Source organism: Sebastes umbrosus, chromosome 18, assembly GCF_015220745.1.
Source record: "Sebastes umbrosus isolate fSebUmb1 chromosome 18, fSebUmb1.pri, whole genome shotgun sequence".
Classification (NCBI taxonomy): domain Eukaryota; kingdom Metazoa; phylum Chordata; class Actinopteri; order Perciformes; family Sebastidae; genus Sebastes; species Sebastes umbrosus.
In genome coordinates, this window is record NC_051286.1 from 3516078 (window position 1) to 3538526 (window position 22449).

A 22449-nucleotide genomic window follows, 5' to 3' on the forward strand; every position below is an offset into this window, starting at 1 on the left:
GATGGATCAATGAATGATAAGAGATGAAACTGATCAGTGGAGTGATGCTGCCTGGACAGCAGGGGGTGCTGGAGAATGACGTCATTCCCATGAATGTCAGGTGACAAAACAGGAAGTGAGAGTCGAGACTTCCCGGATTTCTCGGGACCAACAGAGCATCAAACAGCAGCTAACAACAACATTTAATGTGAGAGGATCAGCGAGAAGGAAGGTAGGAACTGATATAAACACACCAGCTAACAGGTTAACAGACTATCAGCATGTTAGCAGGCTAATAGCAGACTAACCGGTTAACAGACTGCTGACATGCTAACATGCTAACATGCTAACATGCTAACATGCTAACAGGCTAACATGCTAACAGGCTAACATGCTAACAGGCTAACATGCTAACAGGCTAACATGCTAACAGGCTAACATGCTAACAGACTGCTGACATGCTAACAGGCTAACATGCTAACATGCTGTGTAGCTGAAATAAACAGAGAGCAAGATGGAGGTCGACAGGAGACATTCATCTGACTGAGAATTAAACTGGCTGAAACATGAATGAACTCAGTACAGTGAACCCAGGTCAGGTCAGATTCAGTGTGGTAAAGGTTTAAAGCAGGTGAGAGAGCTGCAGATTAAAGGGACTGTTGGTAAGAATCAGAAATGCTTGTTAACAGCGACACCTGTGGCCGTTAAGTCAACGAGAGTCAGTGTTGGGTTTGTGTTTGTGCTCGCTCTACATAGACATGAACGAGCATCGCTATAAACAGTGAGGCGACACACATCAGCTAAAACCACAATATCACTCTATAGTTCAGCTGCTTGGCAGTAATGTTAGCTGACCAGACGAAGGTCTCTCCATGAATCAATGCTGATCCTAGTGTTGGCTTTTCCTGCCTCAGCCTCCCGACCGCAGCCGGAGGGAACAGGGGAGACGCCGGAGTTTTGGTCGGAGACGATAACGTTTCTCTCTGCGGAGCCCCGTCACTTCACAAGACACGGGAAACCTCTGTTGGTCTGGAGGAGCTGCAGCAGTTATTTCTGCACAAACGTCCACTCTACATTCACTAGATATTCTCAGAGCTAAACTAACTCTTCTGCAGTGGGTAGTGAGCGTGCATGCACGTGAGAGTGGAGCGAAAGAGCGAGAACGAGCGCGGTGTGTGAGTGAAGGCAGGCAGAGGAGCAGAGACTCCGGTCCTGGAGACCAAAGCTACGGTCTCCCCCGCGTCCTCCGACCGCAACCAACACTGTTTACCAGACGGGCTTCACTAGATATAGTGTAAGAAGTTACAAACAGTCCCTTTAACAGAGTTAAAATTGGCTAAAATGAATGGAGTTTGGCAGGAAGAGACAGGAACTGGCTTGAGTCTGGCACAGACAGACCAATGAAGGGTGTACTGATTGATTATTGATTTCTTTATTTTCAGTATTGACAATGTATTGATCAGGTATTCCCTATTGTTTTTTTCCCCTGACTGTATGGGGGATGTATTGACCATTGAGCATAGTGATTACTGATTGATTTTTCCTTTCACTATGGATGAGGTATTGATCACATACTGATTATTGATTGATCCTTAATCGGTTATTTCTTTTCAGTATTGAGTATGATGAATTTATGTCAGTAGATGGGATGACTTATTAATTTTTTTCAGTATTGATGATATATTGAACATATTGATTGATTGATTGTTTTTCCCTCACAGTATGGAGGATGATGAACTTCCGTCAGCGGATGGGATGGGTGGGCGTGGCTCTCTACTTGCTGCTCAGCGTCTTGGCGGTGTACTACGTCTTTGAGGTTCACAGCTTCAGTTTGGAGCACGTGCAGAGAGGCAGGGCCGGTCCGTCGGCTCCACCCCTCGCCCTCAGCTGGTCTCAGAGCATTAGCGCCCGCCTGGCGCCACTTCCTGTCTGGATATGGGCGTCGGTCTTCCTGCTGCCGTACCTGCAGCTCTTCCTCTTCCTGTTCTCCTGCACAAGAGCCGACCCTCGAGCGGTCGGTTACTGCGTCCTTCCTGTCTGCCTCGCCCTGCTCTGCAGCCGACACGCCACCCGCAAACCGGCCAATCAGAGAGGCCCGCCGCTCATTGACACGTAGAGGAGGATGACCAATCAGAGAGGTCCGTTCATCATTGACACGTAGAGGAGGACGACCAATCAGAAAGGCCCGTCGCTCATCGACACGTAGAGGACGACCAATCGGAGATGCCCGTCGCTCATCGACACGTAGAGAGGACGACCAATCAGAGAGGCACGTCCATCATCGACACGTAGAGGAGGGCGACCAATCGGAGAGGAGGGCGGCCAATCGGAGAGGAGGATGGCCAATCGGAGAGGAGGATGGCCAATCGGAGAGGAGGTCAGCCAATCGGAGAGGAGGACAGCCAATCAGAGGCCCGCCGCTCAGACAACAAACTGAACTGTTTGTGATGTCACTCCCTGTGTGCCTTTGAACCCTCCACTCTGTCTGACTCCAAGACTGCCCTGAATTTTGTCTTTCAGAACAAACACTACTGCCCTGAGCGTTGACTGTCAGGATCAGTCTGCAGCTGTCAATCATTGTCCTATTAAAGAATACCTGTGCTGTGATTGGCTGGGGGATGTTTAGTGTGTGTGTGGTCAGTTTGGCAGTTACCTGTTTAATATTTAGACCCGACAGCTGCCGGCCAATCACAGTACTTTGTTGCATTTAACCCGGTAACCATGACAACTTTATTACGACATCAATAAAATAAATAAAAACAAATCAACAACGATGTGAAGTTTTTATAAAGACTTGTTGGCAGTTTTAGGAGACAGAACTCAGGGCTGCCAGCTCTCAACGCCACCACTGAAGCAGTGACGTCATCTGGTCTCGCAAGCCTGCTCTGCAAGTTGTCGCGACGTCAGTGTAAAAAAAGTAAAAGTCCTCATTCCGCAGAATAATCTATATTATATTATTGATGCATTAAAGTGTTCATCAATTTAATGTTGCAGCTGGTAAAGGTGGAGCTCATTTTAATGACTTTATATACTGCTGGCTAGTTTAATCTATAATAATACATCAGCATTTATTAGTTCATTAGATTTAGTTTTAATCATCTGAATCTACAAAGTAACTACTAACAGAAACTATCAAATAAATGTTAGGGATGCACCGATAGACTTTTTCAGTGTGGATAGTGATACCTGGGCCTTGGGTATTGGTTCATAGCATACCGATCCGATACCAGTGTTTAATAAACCAGCTGTGTGCCTCACTGTGTGGAAGTGAGCCAGATCACCCAACTCTGTAAAACTAAATGTAACAAATAAATACAGAAAAAAGACATACATTTACTAAGTTGTTATTTATTATTAAAATAAATTATTCACCTGCAACTTGGTAAAAAAAAAAAAAAAAAAAAAAAAAAAGGACCAGTTCAGGTGTAAACCTTTTTAGGAACAACTTGGTCAAAACTTCAACAGGAATTAAAATCCCAGTCTAAATGTGTATAGTGTATAAACAGAATAGAATTGAGTAGATCTGCCCCATTGTCATTGATATCCGATCCCGCTGGGGTTTCAGCTGTTTTGTCCTCGGGTGTTTAAAGTGTCCTCTGATGTTTCAGGTGTTTTGTCCTCAGGTGTTTAAAGTGTCCTCTGGTGTTTCAGGTTTTTTGTCCTCTGGTGTTTCCCGTTTTGGATCTTTTAACTGGAGGTTGCAGTTGAAGGTCTTGAGGCTCATCGTCTCCTTCATCGCCGTCCTCATCCTCACCTGCAACAGGTAAAACACAGGTGAATCAGAAAAAAAACTCTGACAGGTAACAGTCTGTCTACCTCTGACAGGTGTCTGTCTGTTTACCTCTGACAGGTGTCTGTGTTTACCTCTGACAGGTAACGGTCTGTTTACCTCTGACCGGTAACTGTCTGTCTGTTTACCTCTGACCGGTAACTGTCTGTTTACCTCTGACAGGTGTCTGTCTGTCTGTTTACCTCTGACAGGTAACTGTCTGTCTGTTTACCTCTGACAGGTAACTGTCTGTTTACCTCTGACAGGTAACTGTCTTTTTAACTCTGACAGGTAACTGTCTATCTGTTTACCTCTGACAGGTAACTGTCTGTTTACCTCTGACAGGTAATGGTCTGTCTATTTACCTCTCACAGGTAACTGTCTGTTTACCTCTGATAGGTAACAGTCTGTTTACCTCTGACAGGTAACAGTCTGTCTGTTTACCTCTCACAGGTAACTGTCTGTTTACCTCTGACAGGTAACAGTCTGTCTGTTTACCTCTGACAGGTAACTGTCTGTTTACCTCTGACAGGTGACTGTCTGTTTACCTCTCACAGGTAACTGTCTGTTTACCTCTGACAGGTAATGGTCTGTCTGTTTACCTCTGACAGGTAACTGTCTGTTTACCTCTCACAGGTGACTGTCTGTTTACCTCTCACAGGTAACTGTCTGTTTACCTCTCACAGGTGTCTGTCTGTTTACCTCTGACAGGTGACTGTCTGTCTGTTTACCTCTGACAGGTGACTGTCTGTCTGTTTACCTCTGACAGGTAATGGTCTGTCTGTTTACCTCTGACAGGTGACTGTCTGTCTGTTTACCTCTGACAGGTAACTGTCTGTTTACCTCTGACAGGTAACTGTCTGTTTACCTCTGACAGGTAACTGTCTGTTTACCTCTGACAGGTAACTGTCTGTTTACCTCTGACAGGTAACTGTCTGTTTACCTCTGACAGGTAACTGTCTGTTTACCTCTGACAGGTAACTGTCTGTTTACCTCTCACAGGTAACTGTCTGTTTACCTCTGACAGGTAACTGTCTGTTTACCTCTGACAGGTAACTGTCTGTTTACCTCTGACAGGTAACTGTCTGTTTACCTCTGACAGGTAACTGTCTGTTTACCTCTGACAGGTAACTGTCTGTTTACCTCTGACAGGTAACTGTCTGTTTACCTCTGACAGGTAACTGTCTGTTTACCTCTGACAGGTAACTGTCTGTTTACCTCTCACAGGTAACTGTCTGTTTACCTCTGACAGGTAACTGTCTGTTTACCTCTGACAGGTAACTGTCTGTTTACCTCTGACAGGTAACTGTCTGTTTACCTCTGACAGGTAACTGTCTGTTTACCTCTCACAGGTAACTGTCTGTTTACCTCTGACAGGTAACTGTCTGTTTACCTCTGACAGGTAACTGTCTGTTTACCTCTCACAGGTAACTGTCTGTTTACCTCTGACAGGTAACTGTCTGTTTACCTCTGACAGGTAACTGTCTGTTTACCTCTCACACCTGCAGGCTGTTCTGTATTGTTAGCAGTTAGCAGCAGTTAGCTCACCTTCCTCGCAGTCTCCGCGGGTTTTTTCCTGCTCCACCAGCTCGCTGAGGAGTCGCGACACGTTCCCGTTCAGCTCCTGAACTCCGCTGATCAGAGAACTCAGGTTGTTTTCCACTTTAACGCTGATCTTCTCTTTCTGTCCGTCTCTGAGCCTCAGCTCTGCTAACACAGCCGCCATCCTTACTACAGCCCTCTACCGACGTCATCACGTACTCTCTGCTGCCTTCAAGCGCCCTCCGTAAATGGATTACTCCAGAGAAGTCTTTTTCGTAGTAGTAGTAGTAGTAGTAGTAGTAGATGCTCTGTCTTTTATAAGCACAATGAAAATGATTGTTGTGTTTGTTGTTTAACAAACAGGAAATAAAACAGAACCAACCTGTGCGGCGACAACATACATCCATGAAGGAGAAGAGGTAAACGGTAAAAACCTGGGATTTCTGGGGGACACGTGAACGTACCACCACAGCACGCTATGACGTCATTATTGTTTATTTTTCACCATTACGTAATTAACGTTTATTATTTTTTTAATATATTTTTTAACACATTCAAACTCAGTTTTACTGTTTAATTAATTATTTTGTTATTATTAATTTCCGTTTTTAAACTCGGTGACCTCTGAACCCTGAATGCCGCCAAATACGATCTCCGGAAGTGAAGCGGAAGTTGTCATTAGCAGCTAGCAGCAGCAGCGGTTCGATCAGGCCGAGCTGATTATTGATTATAAACTGTTATCGATCACGTTATTGGCTGGTTTATAGCCGGATCAGACGGTGTGAACAGTTTGATTCGGTGAGTTTGTGTTTTATTCACTCAGCTAACGCAGTTTAGCATCACAGCTAACAGACAATCAGCAGCTGATCAGACTGATCGATCAGTGGAGCTGCTGATTGATGATGATGCACAGAGAGACAGAGTCTTTGGTTTCATTAAAACAACAATAGAAACAGCTCACCACGTTTCCTTCAGTCAACTAACTGGAATCAGAATAAACAATAGAGACTGATGTTGTTGTTGTTGTTGTTGTTGTTGTTGTTGTTGTTGTTGTTGTTGTTGTTGTTGATAACATTATTATTTAAAGGTCCCATATTATAAAAAAGTGAGATTTTCATGTTTTTTATTCATAAAGCAGGATTAAGTTCTATATAAATACTGTGAAAGTATTGAAACACTCAATCAACAGGGAAACACACACAGCCCGTATTCAGAAACTCTGCGTTTGAAACAAGCTGTCAGGATTTCTGTCCATTTGTGATGTCACAAATATACAATATTTAGACCCTTGACATAATCTTAAACGTAAACATTCTAAATGTGTCCGAGTTTATTCCTGGTTGCAGTGTATGTGAATGTCATCAGCTGACATGAAGTACCCAAGCTGTTGCCTAGCAACGCAATTCTGTTGCAATTCTATTGCAATTCTGTCAAAATGCACTAAAACGGAGCGTTTCAGACAGAGGGTAAATACAGGTATATTCAAGCAGACAGTATGAGGAAAATAAAGGGTTTTTTGAACATTACAGCATGTAAACATGTTCTAGTAGAAACACAAAATACAAGTATGAACCTGAAAATGAGCTGTTATGGGACCTTTAAAGGTTCAATGCTCAGCATTCCTCCTCTACTACTACTGGGTCCATACTGTCTACATTTACAGTCAGCAGTTATTGTTCTACAGTTATCAATTACTAACTAACAGCAGGATCAGTTATTATGAATTTAATTTTTGTTGTTGGTCTCCATGGTAACAGAGAGGATGGCGGAGGAGCAGACAGTGTCTCTAGTTGATGTTCTGGAGGAAGATCAAGAGTTGGAGGAAGAAGCTTCAGCCGTGTTGGCAGGAAGTGACTCTGATCACTGTTCATACCCTCAGGTCACTGCATATATCTACAGTCTATCTATCTATCTATCTATCTATCTGTCTATCATTCTATCTATCAATATATACAGTATCTGTATTATATATATATATACATATTATATATGTATATATATATATACACGGTATACAGTATATATTCTGTATCTACTGTACATTTACGCTCACTTTTTTAGGTCCACCTGTAAAATCTAATACAACAGCTCTGCTATAAATAACTTATACTGTTACTAAGAAACTAATATAATAAATATATGTATATGTTATTATTAGTATTATTAGTATTATCATTATTGTTTTAATTATGTATTATAATTTTTTGATAATTATTTGTTATTATTGTTTTTATTCAAATTATTTGTTATTATTGTTTTTATGATAATTATTATTTATTATTATATTTTTTTTATTATTATTGTTTATTGTTCTGATTATTATCATTATATCATTATTCTTATTCTTATTATTGTTTTTATTATTACAGTCTGTATATAACACACTGTCTACGTGAAGCGTCAGGCGGTGTACCTGTGTGTATTGTGTATATATACGTGTATTAATAGTTGTGTACCTGTGTGTATTGTGTATATACAGTATGTGTGTATTAATATGTGTATGTCTGTGTGTATAACAGGGCTATGTGAAGCGCCAGGCTGTGTACGCCTGCAGCAGCTGCACACCGAAGGGAGGAGAGCCAGCAGGAGTCTGTCTGGCCTGCTCATACAAATGTCATGAAGGTCACGACCTCTTCGAACTCTACACCAAGAGGTCAACACTCACCTCTCATTACTCACCTGATTCTCTACCTGAACTAGGGCGCTTCCACATCGAGTCATGTTGTGTTCTCACTTACGTTTAGAGCGGAAGTGTCATTATTTAGATAAGTTAGTAAGTTTTAATGTTTTTTTCAGGTGAGACAGCAACCATTTAGATTTACAATATGTGATCAGTGATCAATATCTGCTAGTTTGTTTTGTTACAGAAATAAAATCGTCCCAGCGTCTTCCTGCGTCTGGCTGCAACATAATTAAATATAACGTTACTGCTTTTCACTTCACACACATCTTCACAGCTGGGAGGCATACCTTTCACTGTAAACAAACAAACAAACTCTTCTCTGTTTCCTGTAGGAACTTCCGCTGTGACTGTGGAAACAGCAAGTTCTCGGAGCTGCAGTGTAAACTCCACCCTGTGAGTTCACACCACATTTAATTACATTTCATTGAATGGTTCTGACGACTGACGGTCCCCATAAATACAGGAACTCTGATGGTGTGTATAGATTGTCCTCGTTGATCTGAGGCTCATGCTAATGCTAAAAGCTGCTCGATACATGAGCTGTGTAAAGCTGGGCATACATCTCATTGTACCGTTGACCCCGTATTAACCTGCACATGACAAATATAACTGAAACTTGATTATCACACCAACAGTGACCCAGTGTGTGTGTGTGTGTGTGTGTGTGTGTGTGTGTGTGTGTGTTTCAGGAGAAGGAGGAGGTCAACAGTCAGAACAAATACAGTCAGAACTTCTTTGGAGTTTATTGTACCTGCAGCCGGCCTTACCCAGACCCAGACGACCCGGTGAGACACACACACCTGCCCCAGGGCCGGGCGATAAACCAATCTCCAAATGTTTCACACTGAAATCTTCCATGATAACCATGAGCCGACGGAGAGCGCTGTTTCTCTGTCATTGCTACTCTGGCTCCTTTATTAAATGTGTGTGTGTGATTGGCTGGTTCTGTCTCCAGGTGGAGGACGAGATGATTCAGTGTGTGGTGTGTGAGGACTGGCTGCATGGCAGGGTGAGTACCTGAGTCTCAGGTTGTTCTCCAGCTATAAGCTCCAGGTGTCCTGAGGACTGCCTGTATTTTGTATTGACTCAAACATTCATTTTAATGATGTGACTCACCTGTGTGTGTGTGTGTGTGTGTGTGTGTGTGTGTGTGTGTGTTTAACAGCACCTGGGCCGTGTGGTTCCAGACTCTGTGGAGCTGCAGGAGATGATCTGTGAATCCTGTATGAACAAAAACCCTTTCCTCTGGACCTACGCTGCTCACCTGTCAGGTAAACAGACCTGTTCATCTTTTTCGTCCTGTTTGAGGGATGTACTTCCTGTTTATGTGATGTACTTCCTGTTTATGTGATGTACTTCCTGTTTGTGTGATGTACTTCCTGTTCAGTTCCAGGTGCAGCAGTTCAGGTGAAGGAGGAAACGGAAGCAGACAAGTCAAACACAAACGTCCCCAAAAAAGAAGAAAAGGTGAGCGGATTAAACTCGTGGGTACCCATAGAACCCATTTACATTCACATATCTGGAGGTCAGAGGTCAAGGGGCCTTTTTCCTCGCCAAAATTTAGTGTAAGTTTGGAGCGTTATTTAACCTCCTTCACGTCAAGCTAGTATGACATGGTTGGTACCGATGGATTCATTAAGTTTTTTAGTTTCATATGATACCAGTATCTTCACTCTAGCTTTATCTAGCTATATATTTGAATTCATAACTGATCAATGTGATTGATTAATAATCAATAATGTGTCAGGTTGATGAGGTCATCGAGCCCAGCTGTAAGCGGACCCGTGAGGAGGCGGAGCCGAGCTGCAGACTGAAAGCGCTGCAGGCGATTGATGAGAAAAGAGTCCAGTCAGGAGCTGTGTTCTGGCCGTCGACGTGGCGCTCTAAACTCTGCTCCTGCAACACCTGCAAGGTAAAACTCAACTGTCTTGAGTTTCTATTGGCTGACGTAATGATGATGTCACTGTAAGGTCATCTGATGAGTCTTTTAGGTTTTATCTTCACTCTAACTCTAAAACTGAGCCCGTTACGACCTTCATTATGAGCGTGTGTGTCCTCAGGAGAGACTGTCTGCAGCCGGTCTGTCGTTCCTGTTGGACGAATCGGACACCGTCCTCGCCTACGAGAACAAAGGAAAGACCAACGAGCAGAGACAGCCAGGACACGACCCTCTGATGTCAGCGCTGGACAACCTGAACCACGTGCAGCAGCTTGAGATCATCCACGGTACACAAAACTACCAGTACTACACAGAGAACTACCAGTACTACACACAGAACTACCAGTACTACACACAGAACTACCAGTACTACACACAGAACTACCAGTACTACATGTGAAACTACCAGTACTACATAAAAAGCTACCAGTACTACACACAGAACTACCAGTACTACATGTGAAACTACCAGTACTACATAAAAAGCTACCAGTACTACACACAGAACTACAAGTGACACAGATAAAACTACAAGTCCCACAGTTCCAGCTGTTTATGTCTTTCAGGGTACAACGACATGAAAAGTGAACTGAAGGACTTCCTGCAGGGATTCGCAGCAGAAGGAAAGGTGAGTTTGGGACTGAAGACGACCTTTGACCTTCGTCTGACCTTTGACTTGCTGCTGACCAAATATGTTCTCCTGATGATGCCATGTGACTGTTCTCCTGATGATGTCATGTGACTGTTCTCCTGATGATGTCATGTGACTGTTCTCCTGATGATGCCATGTGACTGTTCTCCTGATGATGTCATGTGACTGTTCTCCTGATGATGTCATGTGACTGTTCTCCTGATGATGCCATGTGACTGTTCTCCTGATGATGTCATGTGACTGTTCTCCTGATGATGCCATGTGACTGTTCTCCTGATGATGTCATGTGACTGTTCTCCTGATGATGCCATGTGACTGTTCTCCTGATGATGTCATGTGACTGTTCTCCTGATGATGTCATGTGACTGTTCTCTGATAGGTTGTGACTCCCGATGACATCCGTGAGTTCTTCGAGCAGCAGCAGAGTCGAAAGAGACGACGAGACGACGCCGGACGCTTCTACCCTACCTGATGCCCTTTGACCTTCAACTAATCTTTAAATGACCTTTGACCTCCTTGTTTTTGTTCTTAGTTTTGTCAGTTTATTTTTCAAGCTTTGGGACTTCCTGTTTTTAACGTCGTCCGTCTCAGAAGTCGCCAACATTAATGTCTGTGTTTCCTTTTTAATGAAAACTAATAAAACTCAATCAGCTGAACAACAACACTGAGTGTCGTCATATTTCAGGATCAATCAAAAGCACTATTTTAATCGATTGACAACCCTAGTTATTATGTGTTTATGTAAAATCTGAACTCCAGCTGTTCAATAAATGTAGGGCAGTAAAAATGAAATGTATACGAAGAGTAGAAATGAGCAGAAAATGGAAATACTGAAGTACTTAATGTAGTATTTAGTTACTCTGTACCACTGCGTGCGTTGGTGTTTAACATAACGAGTCTCTTTCACAAAGTGTCTCCTCGTGTTCTGTGATTGGAGAAGAGATTGTAACCAGCAGCTCTGTTTCTGCACATCAAACACTCATTAACCCTTCATCCTCCGTCACATCACTCAGTCATCCTCTGTCAGCTGTTTGTTCTGCAGAGCAGATCTAATCAGCTGGATTGTTGAGCTGCAGATCAGCTGCTCTGTTTACTGTTCAGGTTTAACGGGTCACTGGTCACTTTAACATCACGTCCGAACTTTGCTGTGCAGGTAAACTCTCTGTTTCAGCTGGAATCAGACCAACAACTTTTCTCTAAACTCAAACATATGAACTGTTCAGTCTGACTGTCCAATCATCAGACTGCTGGGACCACTGCACCTCCTCTTCCTCCTCCTCCTCCTCATCCTCCTCCCTCCTCATCCTCCTCCCCTCTGCTCCTTTACATTCAGTCAGACTGAGCAGCTCACAGTGAACACGTCCTCAACAGAGAACAAGCAGTAGTTCAGGAGCAGCCAGTCGGACTCCCAACAGGTGCTGCTAAGTTACCAGGTGTTTGTTGCCGTGACGATGGTGATCTTGAGGATGATGAGAAATGTTTCTGTGTCGACTTTGACTCGACCAAAAGAAATAATGAAGGAGACGAAGAAGATGATCTACAGCAAACCTCCCAAAAACAAGATCGGACCCGCAGTGAGTCTCTTATCTATCTCTGTCTGTCTGTCTGTCTGCCTGTGAGTGATCGATGTGTATCTCCAGCAGCAACCTCCGGGTCTGAGAAGTGAAGCCAATGCTGAAGTGCCTTAAACCTGCATTCTCTCTAACAGCCAGCTGGGGGCGACTCCTCTGGTTGCTAAAAGAAGTCTAATTGTATAGAAGTCTCTGAGAAAATGAGCCTACTTCTCTCTTGATTTATTACCTCAGTAAACACTGTAAACATGAGTTTATGGTCTCAATCGCTAGTTTCAAGTCTTCTTCAATACAGCATGATGTTCATTTAGTAAATTATGGTCCCATTTAGAGTCAGATAGACCATAAAGCAGGGGATGCTTTAGGGCGGGGCTACCTTGTGATTGACGGGTTGCTACCACGGCGTTGTCCGGTCTGGGAGTTGTCCGTGTTTTCGTCTTTCGTCAGTTCATGAAAGTTAATTAGAACCTTTTGGGTCACCTAAAAATGTCTGATTCAGCGTTTGCATAAAGTTAGCTCCACCCTCTCGTGTCACTTCTGGTTGCAAGAAACCAAGACGGCGACGGCCAAAAACCAAGACGGCGACGGCGTGGTGTAACTAGTGGTAGTGTTGGGGATACAGATGTGTCTATAACATGTTATTTAGTAGCTCAGACAATATATGACGTATTTTAGCATGTCTGAAACCTCAGTATGAAACCAATAGTACCTGAACTGCATACTATTTCTAGTGAAATATTACAGTATGCAATGCTGGACACTACGGAGACATAAATATCCCACAATGCAATGCGGTAGTGATGACAACGTTCATCACGGACTTTGACGGACAGCTCTGTAACGTCAATAACACTTCAATTTAACTGTAAGTGTCATATTTCACTTTGCTGGGCGTAATATATAAATTAATTCAGACTTTGATTCTTACAAATTGTCGTTTTGGTCACATGCGGTTGGACGGGTTACCATGGTTACACACGCGTCTCCAACCGGCGAGGAGGCTCTCAGGATAAATAACTGCTTAATGCGTCTAAAAAGATCCAAACTGCCGAATATGTTGAACGATAGTACGCAGATTAGGTCTGTGGTGCACGAAGCCATGATCTATTTTCATCCTGATGATGTCATGGGAGGATCTCTTCTCTGATTGGTTGTTTGTTTTTGTCTCCGACAGCAAAGTTTCTTCGTCATGGCGGTGTTCGCGGTGGCCTTGTTGACTCCAGCTGCCTGGATCCTTCATCACCTGCCAGAGTACCGCCAGCGGTCCAAACAGCCGCCCAGACACTGATCCTCGCCATCATCATCATCTTTATCTTCCTCACCGCTAACAACTCGTCAATATATTCTAAACTATAATCAGTTTATTCAACTTTAATGATTTTATGACGACATAATCGATGTGTATCGTGGTAGTTGTAGAACAGAGTTGTGATTTAAAGAATCAGAGCGGCGTGTTTCTCTCCTCGTGTTCATCAGGTCGTCTTCTTCTCTTCTTCTTCTCTGTGTTGTTCTGACGTTTGTCCAAACAGGAAGTGTTTGTGTGTTTGAAGCTCCAGTTTGTGTTTGTTTAGTTTGTTAATCACTTCCTGTTTGGGAACATCAGTTCCCACGGAGACGACGACGACGACGACGTGATTAAACCCGAAAGACTGAGCTCAGAGGAAGGAAGGCGTCTTCATCACCATAATCATCATCATCATCATATTTTAACATTTCACAAATATTTACACGCTCCAACATGTCGGAGTTTTAATGTAAAGTGAACAAACATAAATGTTTTACATATTGAATAAATGTGTCTCAGCTCCAGCTGTAGTTGAGTTATGTTATTAGTCAGTGAACATCTGTACAGCTGTGCTGCTGGTGCAGTATTGCCTTACCCTGAGAGACCCGCGGGGACCCGACTGACTTTACTGTCTTTCAGAGGCTCTAGAAGGTTCCGTTTTAGGATTAGAGTGAAGCTGCAGATGTCACACGAAACTACAAAACCTAAGGAATCCATTGGTACCAACCAAAAAGACTCGTGGGTACCCATAGAACCCTTTTTCATTCATATATCTTGAGGTCAGAGGTCAAGGGACCCCTTTGAAAATGACCATGTTTTACCTCGCCAAAATTTAACGCAGGTTTGTAGCGTTATTTTACCTCCTTCCCGACAAGCGTGTATGACATGGTTAGTATCGATGGATCCATAGGTTTTCTAGTTTCATATGATACCAGAATCTTCACTCTAACTTTAAAAGCCCGCTACAACCTCTGAAAGACAGAATAGCGGCCGGGCAGGTAGTTTTAACTGTTAACTTGTTTAACTTGTCTCCCTGTTGTGGCCCCTGAGCCACGTCCTCGGCCATTCAGGTGAGCTTGTGAACAGCTATGTTTGGTGCTGCAGGTAGCAGCAGGTGTTGATTGTGCAGCTGATGATGTGATAGCTGGTCCTGGCTTTGTGCTTTGTTACCACAGCTGCTTCAGTGTCTTGGTTTGGTTTTGCTCTGGGTGGTTTCTAGTTTTAGGAGATTTCACTGTTTTCTTTTTTCTCTTGACCAGATGTCAGATTATTGTGTTGCCATTCAGAGGGTAAGTGTTACGGTCCTGATACGCTGTTTATAGTATGTCGAAAAATGTCATGAAAAAAAGTCATAGTATAGTATGCCGAAAAAATTCATGAAAAAAAGTCATAGTATAGTATGTTGAACATTTTCATGAAAAAAAAGTCATGTCGAAAAATTTCACAAAAAAAGTCATAGTATGTCGAAACTTTTCATGAAAAAAAAGTAATGTCGAAACTTTTCATGAAAAAAAGTAATGTCGAAACTTTTCATGAAAAAAAAGTCATGTCGAAAAATTTCACAAAAAAAGTCAGTATGTCGAAACTTTTCATGAAAAAAAAGTCAGTATGTCGAAACTTTTCATGAAAAAAAAGTAATGTCGAAACTTTTCATGAAAAAAAGTCAGTATATGTCGGAAAAGTTCATGAAAAAAAAGTAATGTCGAAACTTTTCCTGAAAAAAAAGTCATGTCGAAACTTTTCCTAAAAAAAAAGTCATGTCGAAACTTCCTAAAAAAAAGTCATGTCGAAAAATTTCATGAAAAAATGTCATTTCGAAAAATTTCATGAAAAAAGTCATGTCGAAAGATTTCATGGAAAAAAAGTAATGTCGAAACTTCATGAAAAAAAAGTCATGTTGAAACTTTTCATGAAAAAAAAGTCATGTCGAAACTTTTCATGAAAAAAAAGTCATGTCGAAAAATTTCATGAAAAAAAGTAATGTCGAAAAATTTCACAAAAAAAGTCAGTATGTCGAAACTTTTCATGAAAAAAAAGTAATGTCGAAACTTTTCATGAAAAAAAGTCAGTATATGTCGGAAAAGTTCATGAAAAAAAAGTAATGTCGAAACTTTTCCTGAAAAAAAAGTCATGTCGAAACTTTTCCTAAAAAAAAAGTCATGTCGAAACTTCCTAAAAAAAAGTCATGTCGAAAAATTTCATGAAAAAATGTCATTTCGAAAAATTTCATGAAAAAAGTCATGTCGAAAGATTTCATGGAAAAAAAGTAATGTCGAAACTTCATGAAAAAAAAGTCATGTTGAAACTTTTCATGAAAAAAAAGTCATGTCGAAAAATTTCATGAAAAAAAGTAATGTCGAAAAATTTCACAAAAAAAGTCAGTATGTCGAAACTTTTCATGAAAAAAAAGTAATGTCGAAACTTTTCATGAAAAAAAGTCAGTATATGTCGGAAAAGTTCATGAAAAAAAAAGTAATGTCGAAACTTTTCCTGAAAAAAAAGTCATGTCGAAACTTTTCCTAAAAAAAAAGTCATGTCGAAACTTCCTAAAAAAAAGTCATGTCGAAAAATTTCATGAAAAAATGTCATTTCGAAAAATTTCATGAAAAAAGTCATGTCGAAAGATTTCATGGAAAAAAAGTAATGTCGAAACTTCATGAAAAAAAAGTCATGTTGAAACTTTTCCTAAAAAAAAAGTAATGTCGAAACTTCCTAAAAAAAAGTCATGTCGAAAAATTTCATGAAAAAAAAGTCATGTCAAAAAATTTCATGAAAAAAGTCATGTCGAAAAATTTCATGAAAAAAAAGTAATGTTGAAAAATTTCATGAAAAAAAGTCATAGTCATAATGTTGAAAAATTTCACGAAAAAAAGTCATGTCGAAAAATTTCATGAAAAAAAAGTCATGTCAAAAAATTTCATGAAAAAAGTCATGTCGAAAAATTTCATGAAAAAAAAGTAATGTTGAAAAATTTCATGAAAAAAAGTCATAGTCATAATGTTGAAAAATTTCACGAAAAAAAGTCATGTCGAAAAATTTCATGAAAAAAGTCATGTCGAAAAATTTCATGAAAAAAGTCATGTCGAAAAATTTCCTAAAAAAAAAGTAATGTCGAAACTTCCTAAAAAAAAGTCATGTCGAAAAATTTCATGAAAGAAGTCATGTCGAAACTTTTCATGAAAAAAAAGATCATAGTAAATTATGTCGAAAAATTTCATGAAAAAAGTCATGTCAGAACTTCCTGAAAAAAAAGTAGTCGAAAAATGTCATGAAAAAATGTCATGTCGAAAAATGTCATGAAAAAAAAGTCATGTCGAAACTTTTCATGCAAAAAAAGTCATGTCGAAAAATTTCATGCAAAAAAAGTCATGTCGAAAAATTTCATGCAAAAAGTCATGTCGAAATATTTCATGTAAAAGTCATAGTATAGTATGCCGAAAGACTTCATGAATTAAAAAGTCATAGTCCATCCATCTTCAACTGCTTATCCGGGATCGGGTCGCGGGGGCAACAGCTCCAGCAGGGGACCCCAAACTTCCCTTTCCCGGGCCACATTAACCAGCTCTGACTGGGGGATCCCGAGGCGTTCCCAGGCCAGAGTAGAGATATAATCTCTCCACCTAGTCCTGGGTCTTCCCCGTGGTCTCCTCCCAGCTGGTCGTGCCTGGAACACCTCCCAAGGGAGGCGCCCAGGAGGCATCCGTGCTAGATGCCCGAACCACCTCAACTGGCTCCTTTCGACTGGCTCCTTTCGACCTGAAAAAAAAGTAGTCGAAAAATTTCCTGAAAAAAAGTCATGTCGAAAAATTTCATGGAAAAATGTCGTCGAAAAAATTCATGAAAAAAGTCATGTCGAAAAATTTTCATGAAAAAAAAGTTGTCGAAACTTTTCCTAAAAAAAAAGTCATGTCGAAACTTCCTAAAAAAAAGTCATGTCGAAAAATTTCATGAAAAAATGTCATTTCGAAAAATTTCATGAAAAAAGTCATGTCGAAAGATTTCATGGAAAAAAAGTAATGTCGAAACTTTTCATGAAAAAAAAGTCATGTTGAAACTTTTCCTAAAAAAAAAGTAATGTCGAAACTTCCTAAAAAAAAGTCATGTCGAAAAATTTCATGAAAAAAAAGTCATGTCAAAAAATTTCATGAAAAAAGTCATGTCGAAAAATTTCATGAAAAAAAAGTAATGTTGAAAAATTTCATGAAAAAAAGTCATGTCAGAACTTCCTGAAAAAAAAGTAGTCGAAAAATGTCATGAAAAAATGTCATGTCGAAAAATGTCATGAAAAAAAAGTCATGTCGAAACTTTTCATGCAAAAAAAGTCATGTCGAAAAATTTCATGCAAAAAGTCATGTCGAAATATTTCATGAAAAAAGTCATGTCGAAACTTTTCATGCAAAAAAAGTCATGTCGAAAAATTTCATGCAAAAAAAGTCATGTCGAAAAATTTTCATGAAAAAAAAGTTGTCGAAACTTTTCCTAAAAAAAAAGTCATGTCGAAACTTCCTAAAAAAAAGTCATGTCGAAAAATTTCATGAAAAAATGTCATTTCGAAAAATTTCATGAAAAAAGTCATGTCGAAAGATTTCATGGAAAAAAAGTAATGTCGAAACTTTTCATGAAAAAAAAGTCATGTTGAAACTTTTCCTAAAAAAAAAAGTAATGTCGAAACTTCCTAAAAAAAAGTCATGTCGAAAAATTTCATGAAAAAAAGTCATGTCGAAACTTTTCCTGAAAAAAAGTCATATCGAAAAATTTCATGAAAAAAAGTAGTCGAAAAATTTCATGAAAAAAAGTCATGTCGAAACTTTTCATGAAAAAAAGTCATGTCGAAAAATGTCATGAAAAAAAGTCATGTTGAAAACTTCCATGAAAAAAGTCATGTCGAAACTTTTTCATAAAAAAGTCATGTCGAAACTTTTCCTGAAAAAAAAGTCATATCAAAAAATTTCATGAAAAAAAGTAATGTCGAAACTTTTCATGAAAAAAAAGTCATGTCGAAACTTCATGAAAAAAAAGTCATGTCGAAAAATTTCATGAAAAAAAGTCATGTCGAAAAATTTCATGAAAAAAAAGTCATGTCGAAAAATTTCATGTAAAAGTCATAGTATAGTATGCCGAAAGACTTCATGAATTAAAAAGTCATAGTCCATCCATCTTCAACCGCTTATCCGGGATCGGGTCGCGGGGGCAACAGCTCCAGCAGGGGACCCCAAACTTCCCTTTCCCGGGCCACATTAACCAGCTCTGACTGGGGGATCCCGAGGCGTTCCCAGGCCAGAGTAGAGATATAATCTCTCCACCTAGTCCTGGGTCTTCCCCGTGGTCTCCTCCCAGCTGGTCGTGCCTGGAACACCTCCCAAGGGAGGCGCCCAGGAGGCATCCGTGCTAGATGCCCGAACCACCTCAACTGGCTCCTTTCGACTGGCTCCTTTCGACCTGAAAAAAAAGTAGTCGAAAAATTTCCTGAAAAAAAGTCATGTCGAAAAATTTCATGGAAAAATGTCGTCGAAAAAATTCATGAAAAAAGTCATGTCGAAAAATTTTCATGAAAAAAAAGTTGTCGAAACTTTTCATGAAAAAAAGTAATGTAGAAAAATTTCACAAAAAAAGTAATGTCGAAAAATTTCACAAAAAAAGTTATAGTATGTCAAAACTTTTCATGAAAAAAAGTCATAGTATAATATATTAAAAAAGTCATAGAAAAAAAGTCATAGTGGTGTCGAAAAATTTCATGAAAAAAGTAATGTCGAAACTTCCTGAAAAAAAATGTCGAAAAATTTCATGAAAAAAAGTTATGTCGAAAAATGTCATGAAAAAAAAGTCATGTCGAAACTTTTCATGCAAAAAAAGTCATGTCGAAAAATGTCATGAAAAAATGTCATGTCGAAAAATTTCATGAAAAAATGTCATGTCGAAAAATTTCATGAAAAAGTCATGTCGAAACTTTTCCTGAAAAAAAAGTCATATCGAAAAATTTCATGAAAAAAAGTAGTCGAAACTTTTCCTGAAAAAAAAGTCATATCGAAAAATTTCATGAAAAAAGTAATGTGCAAAAATTTCATGAAAAAAAAGTAATGTCGAAAAATTTCATGAAAAAAGTAATGTCGAAAACTTTCATGAAAAAAGTCACGTCGAAACTTTTTCATAAAAATGTCATAGTATGTCGAAAAATTTCATGAAAAAAAGTCATGTCGAAAGATCTCATGAAAAAAAAGTTGTGTCGAAAAATTTCACAAAAAAAGTCATAGTATGTCGAAACTTTTCATGAAAAAAAAGTCATGTCGAAGAATTTCATGAAAAGAAGTCGTGTCGAAACTTCATGAAAAAAAAGTCATAGTACAGTATGTCGAAAAATTTCATGAAAAAGTCATGTCAGAACTTCCTGAAAAAAAAGTAGTCGAAAAATTTCCTGAAAAAAAGTCATGTCGAAAAATTTCATGTCATAGTATGTCATAGTATGTCAAAACTTTTCATGAAAAAAAGTCATAATATAGTATATTGAAAAAGTCATAGAAAAAAAGTCATAGTATAGTGTCGAAAAATTTCATGAAAAAAGTCATGTCGAAACTTCCTGAAAAAAAATGTCGAAAAATTTCATGAAAAAATGTCATGTCGAAACTTTTCATGCAAAAAAAGTCATGTCGAAAAATGTCATGAAAAAATGTCATGTCGAAAAATGTCATGAAAAAATGTCATGTCGAAACTTCCTGAAAAAAAAGTCATATCGAAAAATTTAATGAAAAAAAGTAATGTCGAAAAATTTCATGAAAAAAAAGTAATGTCGAAACTTTTCATGAAAAAAAAGTCATGTTGAAACTTTTCATGAAAAAAAGTCATGTCGAAAAATTTCATGAAAAAAAGTCATTATAGTATGTCGAAAAATTTCATGAAAAAAAAGTCATGTCGAAAAATTTCATGAAAAAAAATCATGTCGAAACTTTTCCTGAAAAAAGTCATGTCGAAAAATTTCATGCAAAAAAAGTCATGTCGAAAAATTTCATGAAAAAATGTCATGTCGAAAAATGTCATGAAAAAAAAGTCATGTCGAAACTTCATGCAAAAAAAGTCATGTCGACAAATTTCATGAAAAAAGTCATGTCGAAACTTCCTGAAAAAAAGTCATGTCGAAAAATGTCATGAAAAAATGTCATGTCGAAAAATGTCATGAAAAAATGTCATGTCGAAACTTCCTGAAAAAAAGTCATATCGAAAAATTTAATGAAAAAAAGTAATGTCGAAAAATTTCATGAAAAAAAAGTCATGTCGAAAAATTTCATGAAAAAAAGTCATGTCGAAACTTTTCCTGAAAAAAGTCATGTCGAAAAATTTCATGCAAAAAAAGTCATGTCGAAAAATTTCATGAAAAAAAAGTCATGTCGAAAAATTTCATGAAAAGAAGTCGTGTCGAATTTCATGAAAAAAAGGTCATAGTAAATAATGTCGAAAAATTTCACGAAAAAGTCATAGTATAGTATGCCGAAAGACTTCATGAATTAAAAAGTCATAGTACAGTATGTTGAAAAATGTCATGAAAAAGTCATAGTATAGCATGCCGAAAGATTTCATGAATTAAAGTCATAGTATAGTATGTCGAAAAATTTCATGAAAAAAGTCGTCAGAACTTCCTGAAAAAAAAGTAGTCGAAAAATTTCCTGAAAAAAAGTCATGTCGAAAAATTTCCTGAAAAAAAGTCATGTCGAAAAATTTCCTGAAAAAAAGTCATGTCGAAAAAATTCATGAAAAAAGTCATGTCGAAAAATTTTCATGAAAAAAAGTCATGTCGAAACTTTTCATGAAAAAAAGTCATGTCGAAAAATTTCATGAAAAAAAGTCATGTCGAAAACTTTCATGAAAAAAGTCACCTCGAAACTTTTTCATAAAAAAGTCATAGTATGTCGAAAAATTTCATGAAAAAAAGTCATGTCGAAAAATTTCATGAAAAAAAAGTCATGGTATGTCAAAACTTTTCATGCAAAAAGTCATGTCGAAAAATTTCATGAAAAGAAGTCGTGTCGAAACTTTCCATGAAAAAAAGGTCATAGTAAATAATGTCGAAAAATTTCATGAAAAAAGTCATGTCAGAACTTCCTGAAAAAAAAGTAGTCGAAAAATTTCCTGAAAAAAAGTCATGTCGAAAAATTTCATGAAATAGTCATAGTATGTCAAAACTTTTCATGAAAAAAAGTCATAATATAGTATATTGAAAAAGTCATAGAAAAGGGCGCCTGGGTTAGCTCAGTTGGTAGAGCGGGCGTCCATGTATTAAGGCTTGGTCCTGACCGCGGCGGCCCAGGTTCGAATCCGGCTTGTGGCCCTTTCTGCATCCACTCTCTCTCTCCCCCTTTCAAGACTCTGTCCACTGTCCCGTCAATAAAAATGAAAAATGCCCCCAAAAAAATAACTTTAAAAAGTCATAGTATGTCAAAACTTTTCATGAAAAAAAGTCATAATATAGTATATTGAAAAAGTCATAGAAAAAAAGTCATAGTATAATGTCGAAAAATGTCATGAAAAAATGTCATGTCGAAAAATGTCATGAAAAAAAAGTCATGTCGAAACTTTTCATGAAAAGTCATGTCGAAACTTCCTGAAAAAAAGTCATGTCAAAAAATGTCATGAAAAAATGTCGTCGAAAAATTTCATGAAAAAATCATATCAAAAAATTTCATGAAAAAAAGTAATGTCGAAAAATTTCACAAAAAAGTAATAGTATAGCATGTCGAAAAATTTCATGAAAAAAAGTCTCTTTTGGAAAAACGTAAACATTTTTGGGCACCCTGGTCTTCTAAACCCCAAAAAGCACAACTAGACCACACTGTCAACCATAATACCAAATTTGAAGTTATTACGTTCAATAGTTTTCGAGTTCTACTCAGGAAACAAAATTATGACACGCGAACGGACGGAACTTTTTATACTCCGACTACATTGTTATAAAAAGTCATGGTATAGGATGTTGGAAAAAGTCATAAAAAAGTTGTAGTATAGTATGTTGAAAAAAAGTGTTCCTACTTTGACACAGAAAG

The 22449-nt window shown here is 38.7% G+C and overlaps 4 protein-coding genes across 5 annotated transcripts; 3 read left to right on the plus strand and 1 right to left on the minus strand.

Moving 5' to 3' along the window:
• Nucleotides 1-53: 53 nt before the first annotated feature.
• Nucleotides 54-2753, plus strand: tmem251 (transmembrane protein 251). 2 transcript variants are annotated; one of them, XR_005204213.1, is made up of 3 exons: nt 54-211; nt 1701-2162; nt 2249-2753. XR_005204213.1 is itself a non-coding variant. In XM_037751224.1 (2 exons), the coding sequence occupies exon 2, from the start codon at nt 1709-1711 to the stop codon at nt 2093-2095; it is 387 nt and encodes a 128-aa protein (XP_037607152.1). In that variant the 5' UTR covers nt 54-211; nt 1701-1708; the 3' UTR covers nt 2096-2753. The 2 variants fall into 2 exon arrangements, 1 of the variants encoding a protein (XP_037607152.1); XM_037751224.1 differs by having other exon boundaries at nt 1701-2753.
• Nucleotides 2754-3307: 554 nt separating this feature from the next.
• si:dkeyp-55f12.3 (uncharacterized protein LOC568418 homolog) lies at nt 3308-5503 on the minus strand. The gene is made up of 2 exons (XM_037751225.1): nt 5297-5503; nt 3308-3733 (listed from the first exon to the last, which is right to left on the minus strand). Exons 1-2 carry the CDS (start codon nt 5472-5474, stop codon nt 3627-3629), a joined length of 285 nt encoding a protein of 94 aa, XP_037607153.1. The 5' UTR covers nt 5475-5503; the 3' UTR covers nt 3308-3626.
• Nucleotides 5504-5926: 423 nt separating this feature from the next.
• Nucleotides 5927-11228, plus strand: ubr7 (ubiquitin protein ligase E3 component n-recognin 7). Its single transcript, XM_037751691.1, has 12 exons — nt 5927-6088; nt 7048-7169; nt 7810-7943; nt 8306-8366; nt 8663-8758; nt 8929-8982; nt 9139-9244; nt 9361-9440; nt 9721-9885; nt 10034-10199; nt 10479-10540; nt 10944-11228. The coding sequence occupies exons 2-12, from the start codon at nt 7053-7055 to the stop codon at nt 11034-11036; spliced, it is 1134 nt and encodes a 377-aa protein (XP_037607619.1). The 5' UTR covers nt 5927-6088; nt 7048-7052; the 3' UTR covers nt 11037-11228.
• Nucleotides 11229-11885: 657 nt separating this feature from the next.
• Nucleotides 11886-13944, plus strand: LOC119477140 (cytochrome c oxidase subunit 8A, mitochondrial-like). The gene is made up of 2 exons (XM_037751032.1): nt 11886-12138; nt 13310-13944. Exons 1-2 carry the CDS (start codon nt 12016-12018, stop codon nt 13421-13423), a joined length of 237 nt encoding a protein of 78 aa, XP_037606960.1. The 5' UTR covers nt 11886-12015; the 3' UTR covers nt 13424-13944.
• The last annotated feature ends 8505 nt before the right edge of the window (nt 13945-22449 follow it).

Bases quoted from the DNA above. Each gene is read 5' to 3' on its own strand.
- tmem251 (XM_037751224.1), top strand. From the start codon at position 1,709: ATGATGAACTTCCGTCAGCGGATGGGATGGGTGGGCGTGGCTCTCTAC.
- si:dkeyp-55f12.3 (XM_037751225.1), bottom strand. From the start codon at position 5,474: ATGGCGGCTGTGTTAGCAGAGCTGAGGCTCAGAGACGGACAGAAAGAG. The intron at 3,734-5,296 runs GTGAGCTAACTG...TACCTGTTGCAG, and splicing joins CCGCGGAGACTGCGAGGAAG to GTGAGGATGAGGACGGCGAT.
- ubr7 (XM_037751691.1), top strand. From the start codon at position 7,053: ATGGCGGAGGAGCAGACAGTGTCTCTAGTTGATGTTCTGGAGGAAGAT. The intron at 9,886-10,033 runs GTAAAACTCAAC...GTGTGTCCTCAG, and splicing joins GCTCCTGCAACACCTGCAAG to GAGAGACTGTCTGCAGCCGG. The intron at 10,200-10,478 runs GTACACAAAACT...TATGTCTTTCAG, and splicing joins GCAGCTTGAGATCATCCACG to GGTACAACGACATGAAAAGT.
- LOC119477140 (XM_037751032.1), top strand. From the start codon at position 12,016: ATGGTGATCTTGAGGATGATGAGAAATGTTTCTGTGTCGACTTTGACT. The intron at 12,139-13,309 runs GTGAGTCTCTTA...TGTCTCCGACAG, and splicing joins AAAACAAGATCGGACCCGCA to CAAAGTTTCTTCGTCATGGC.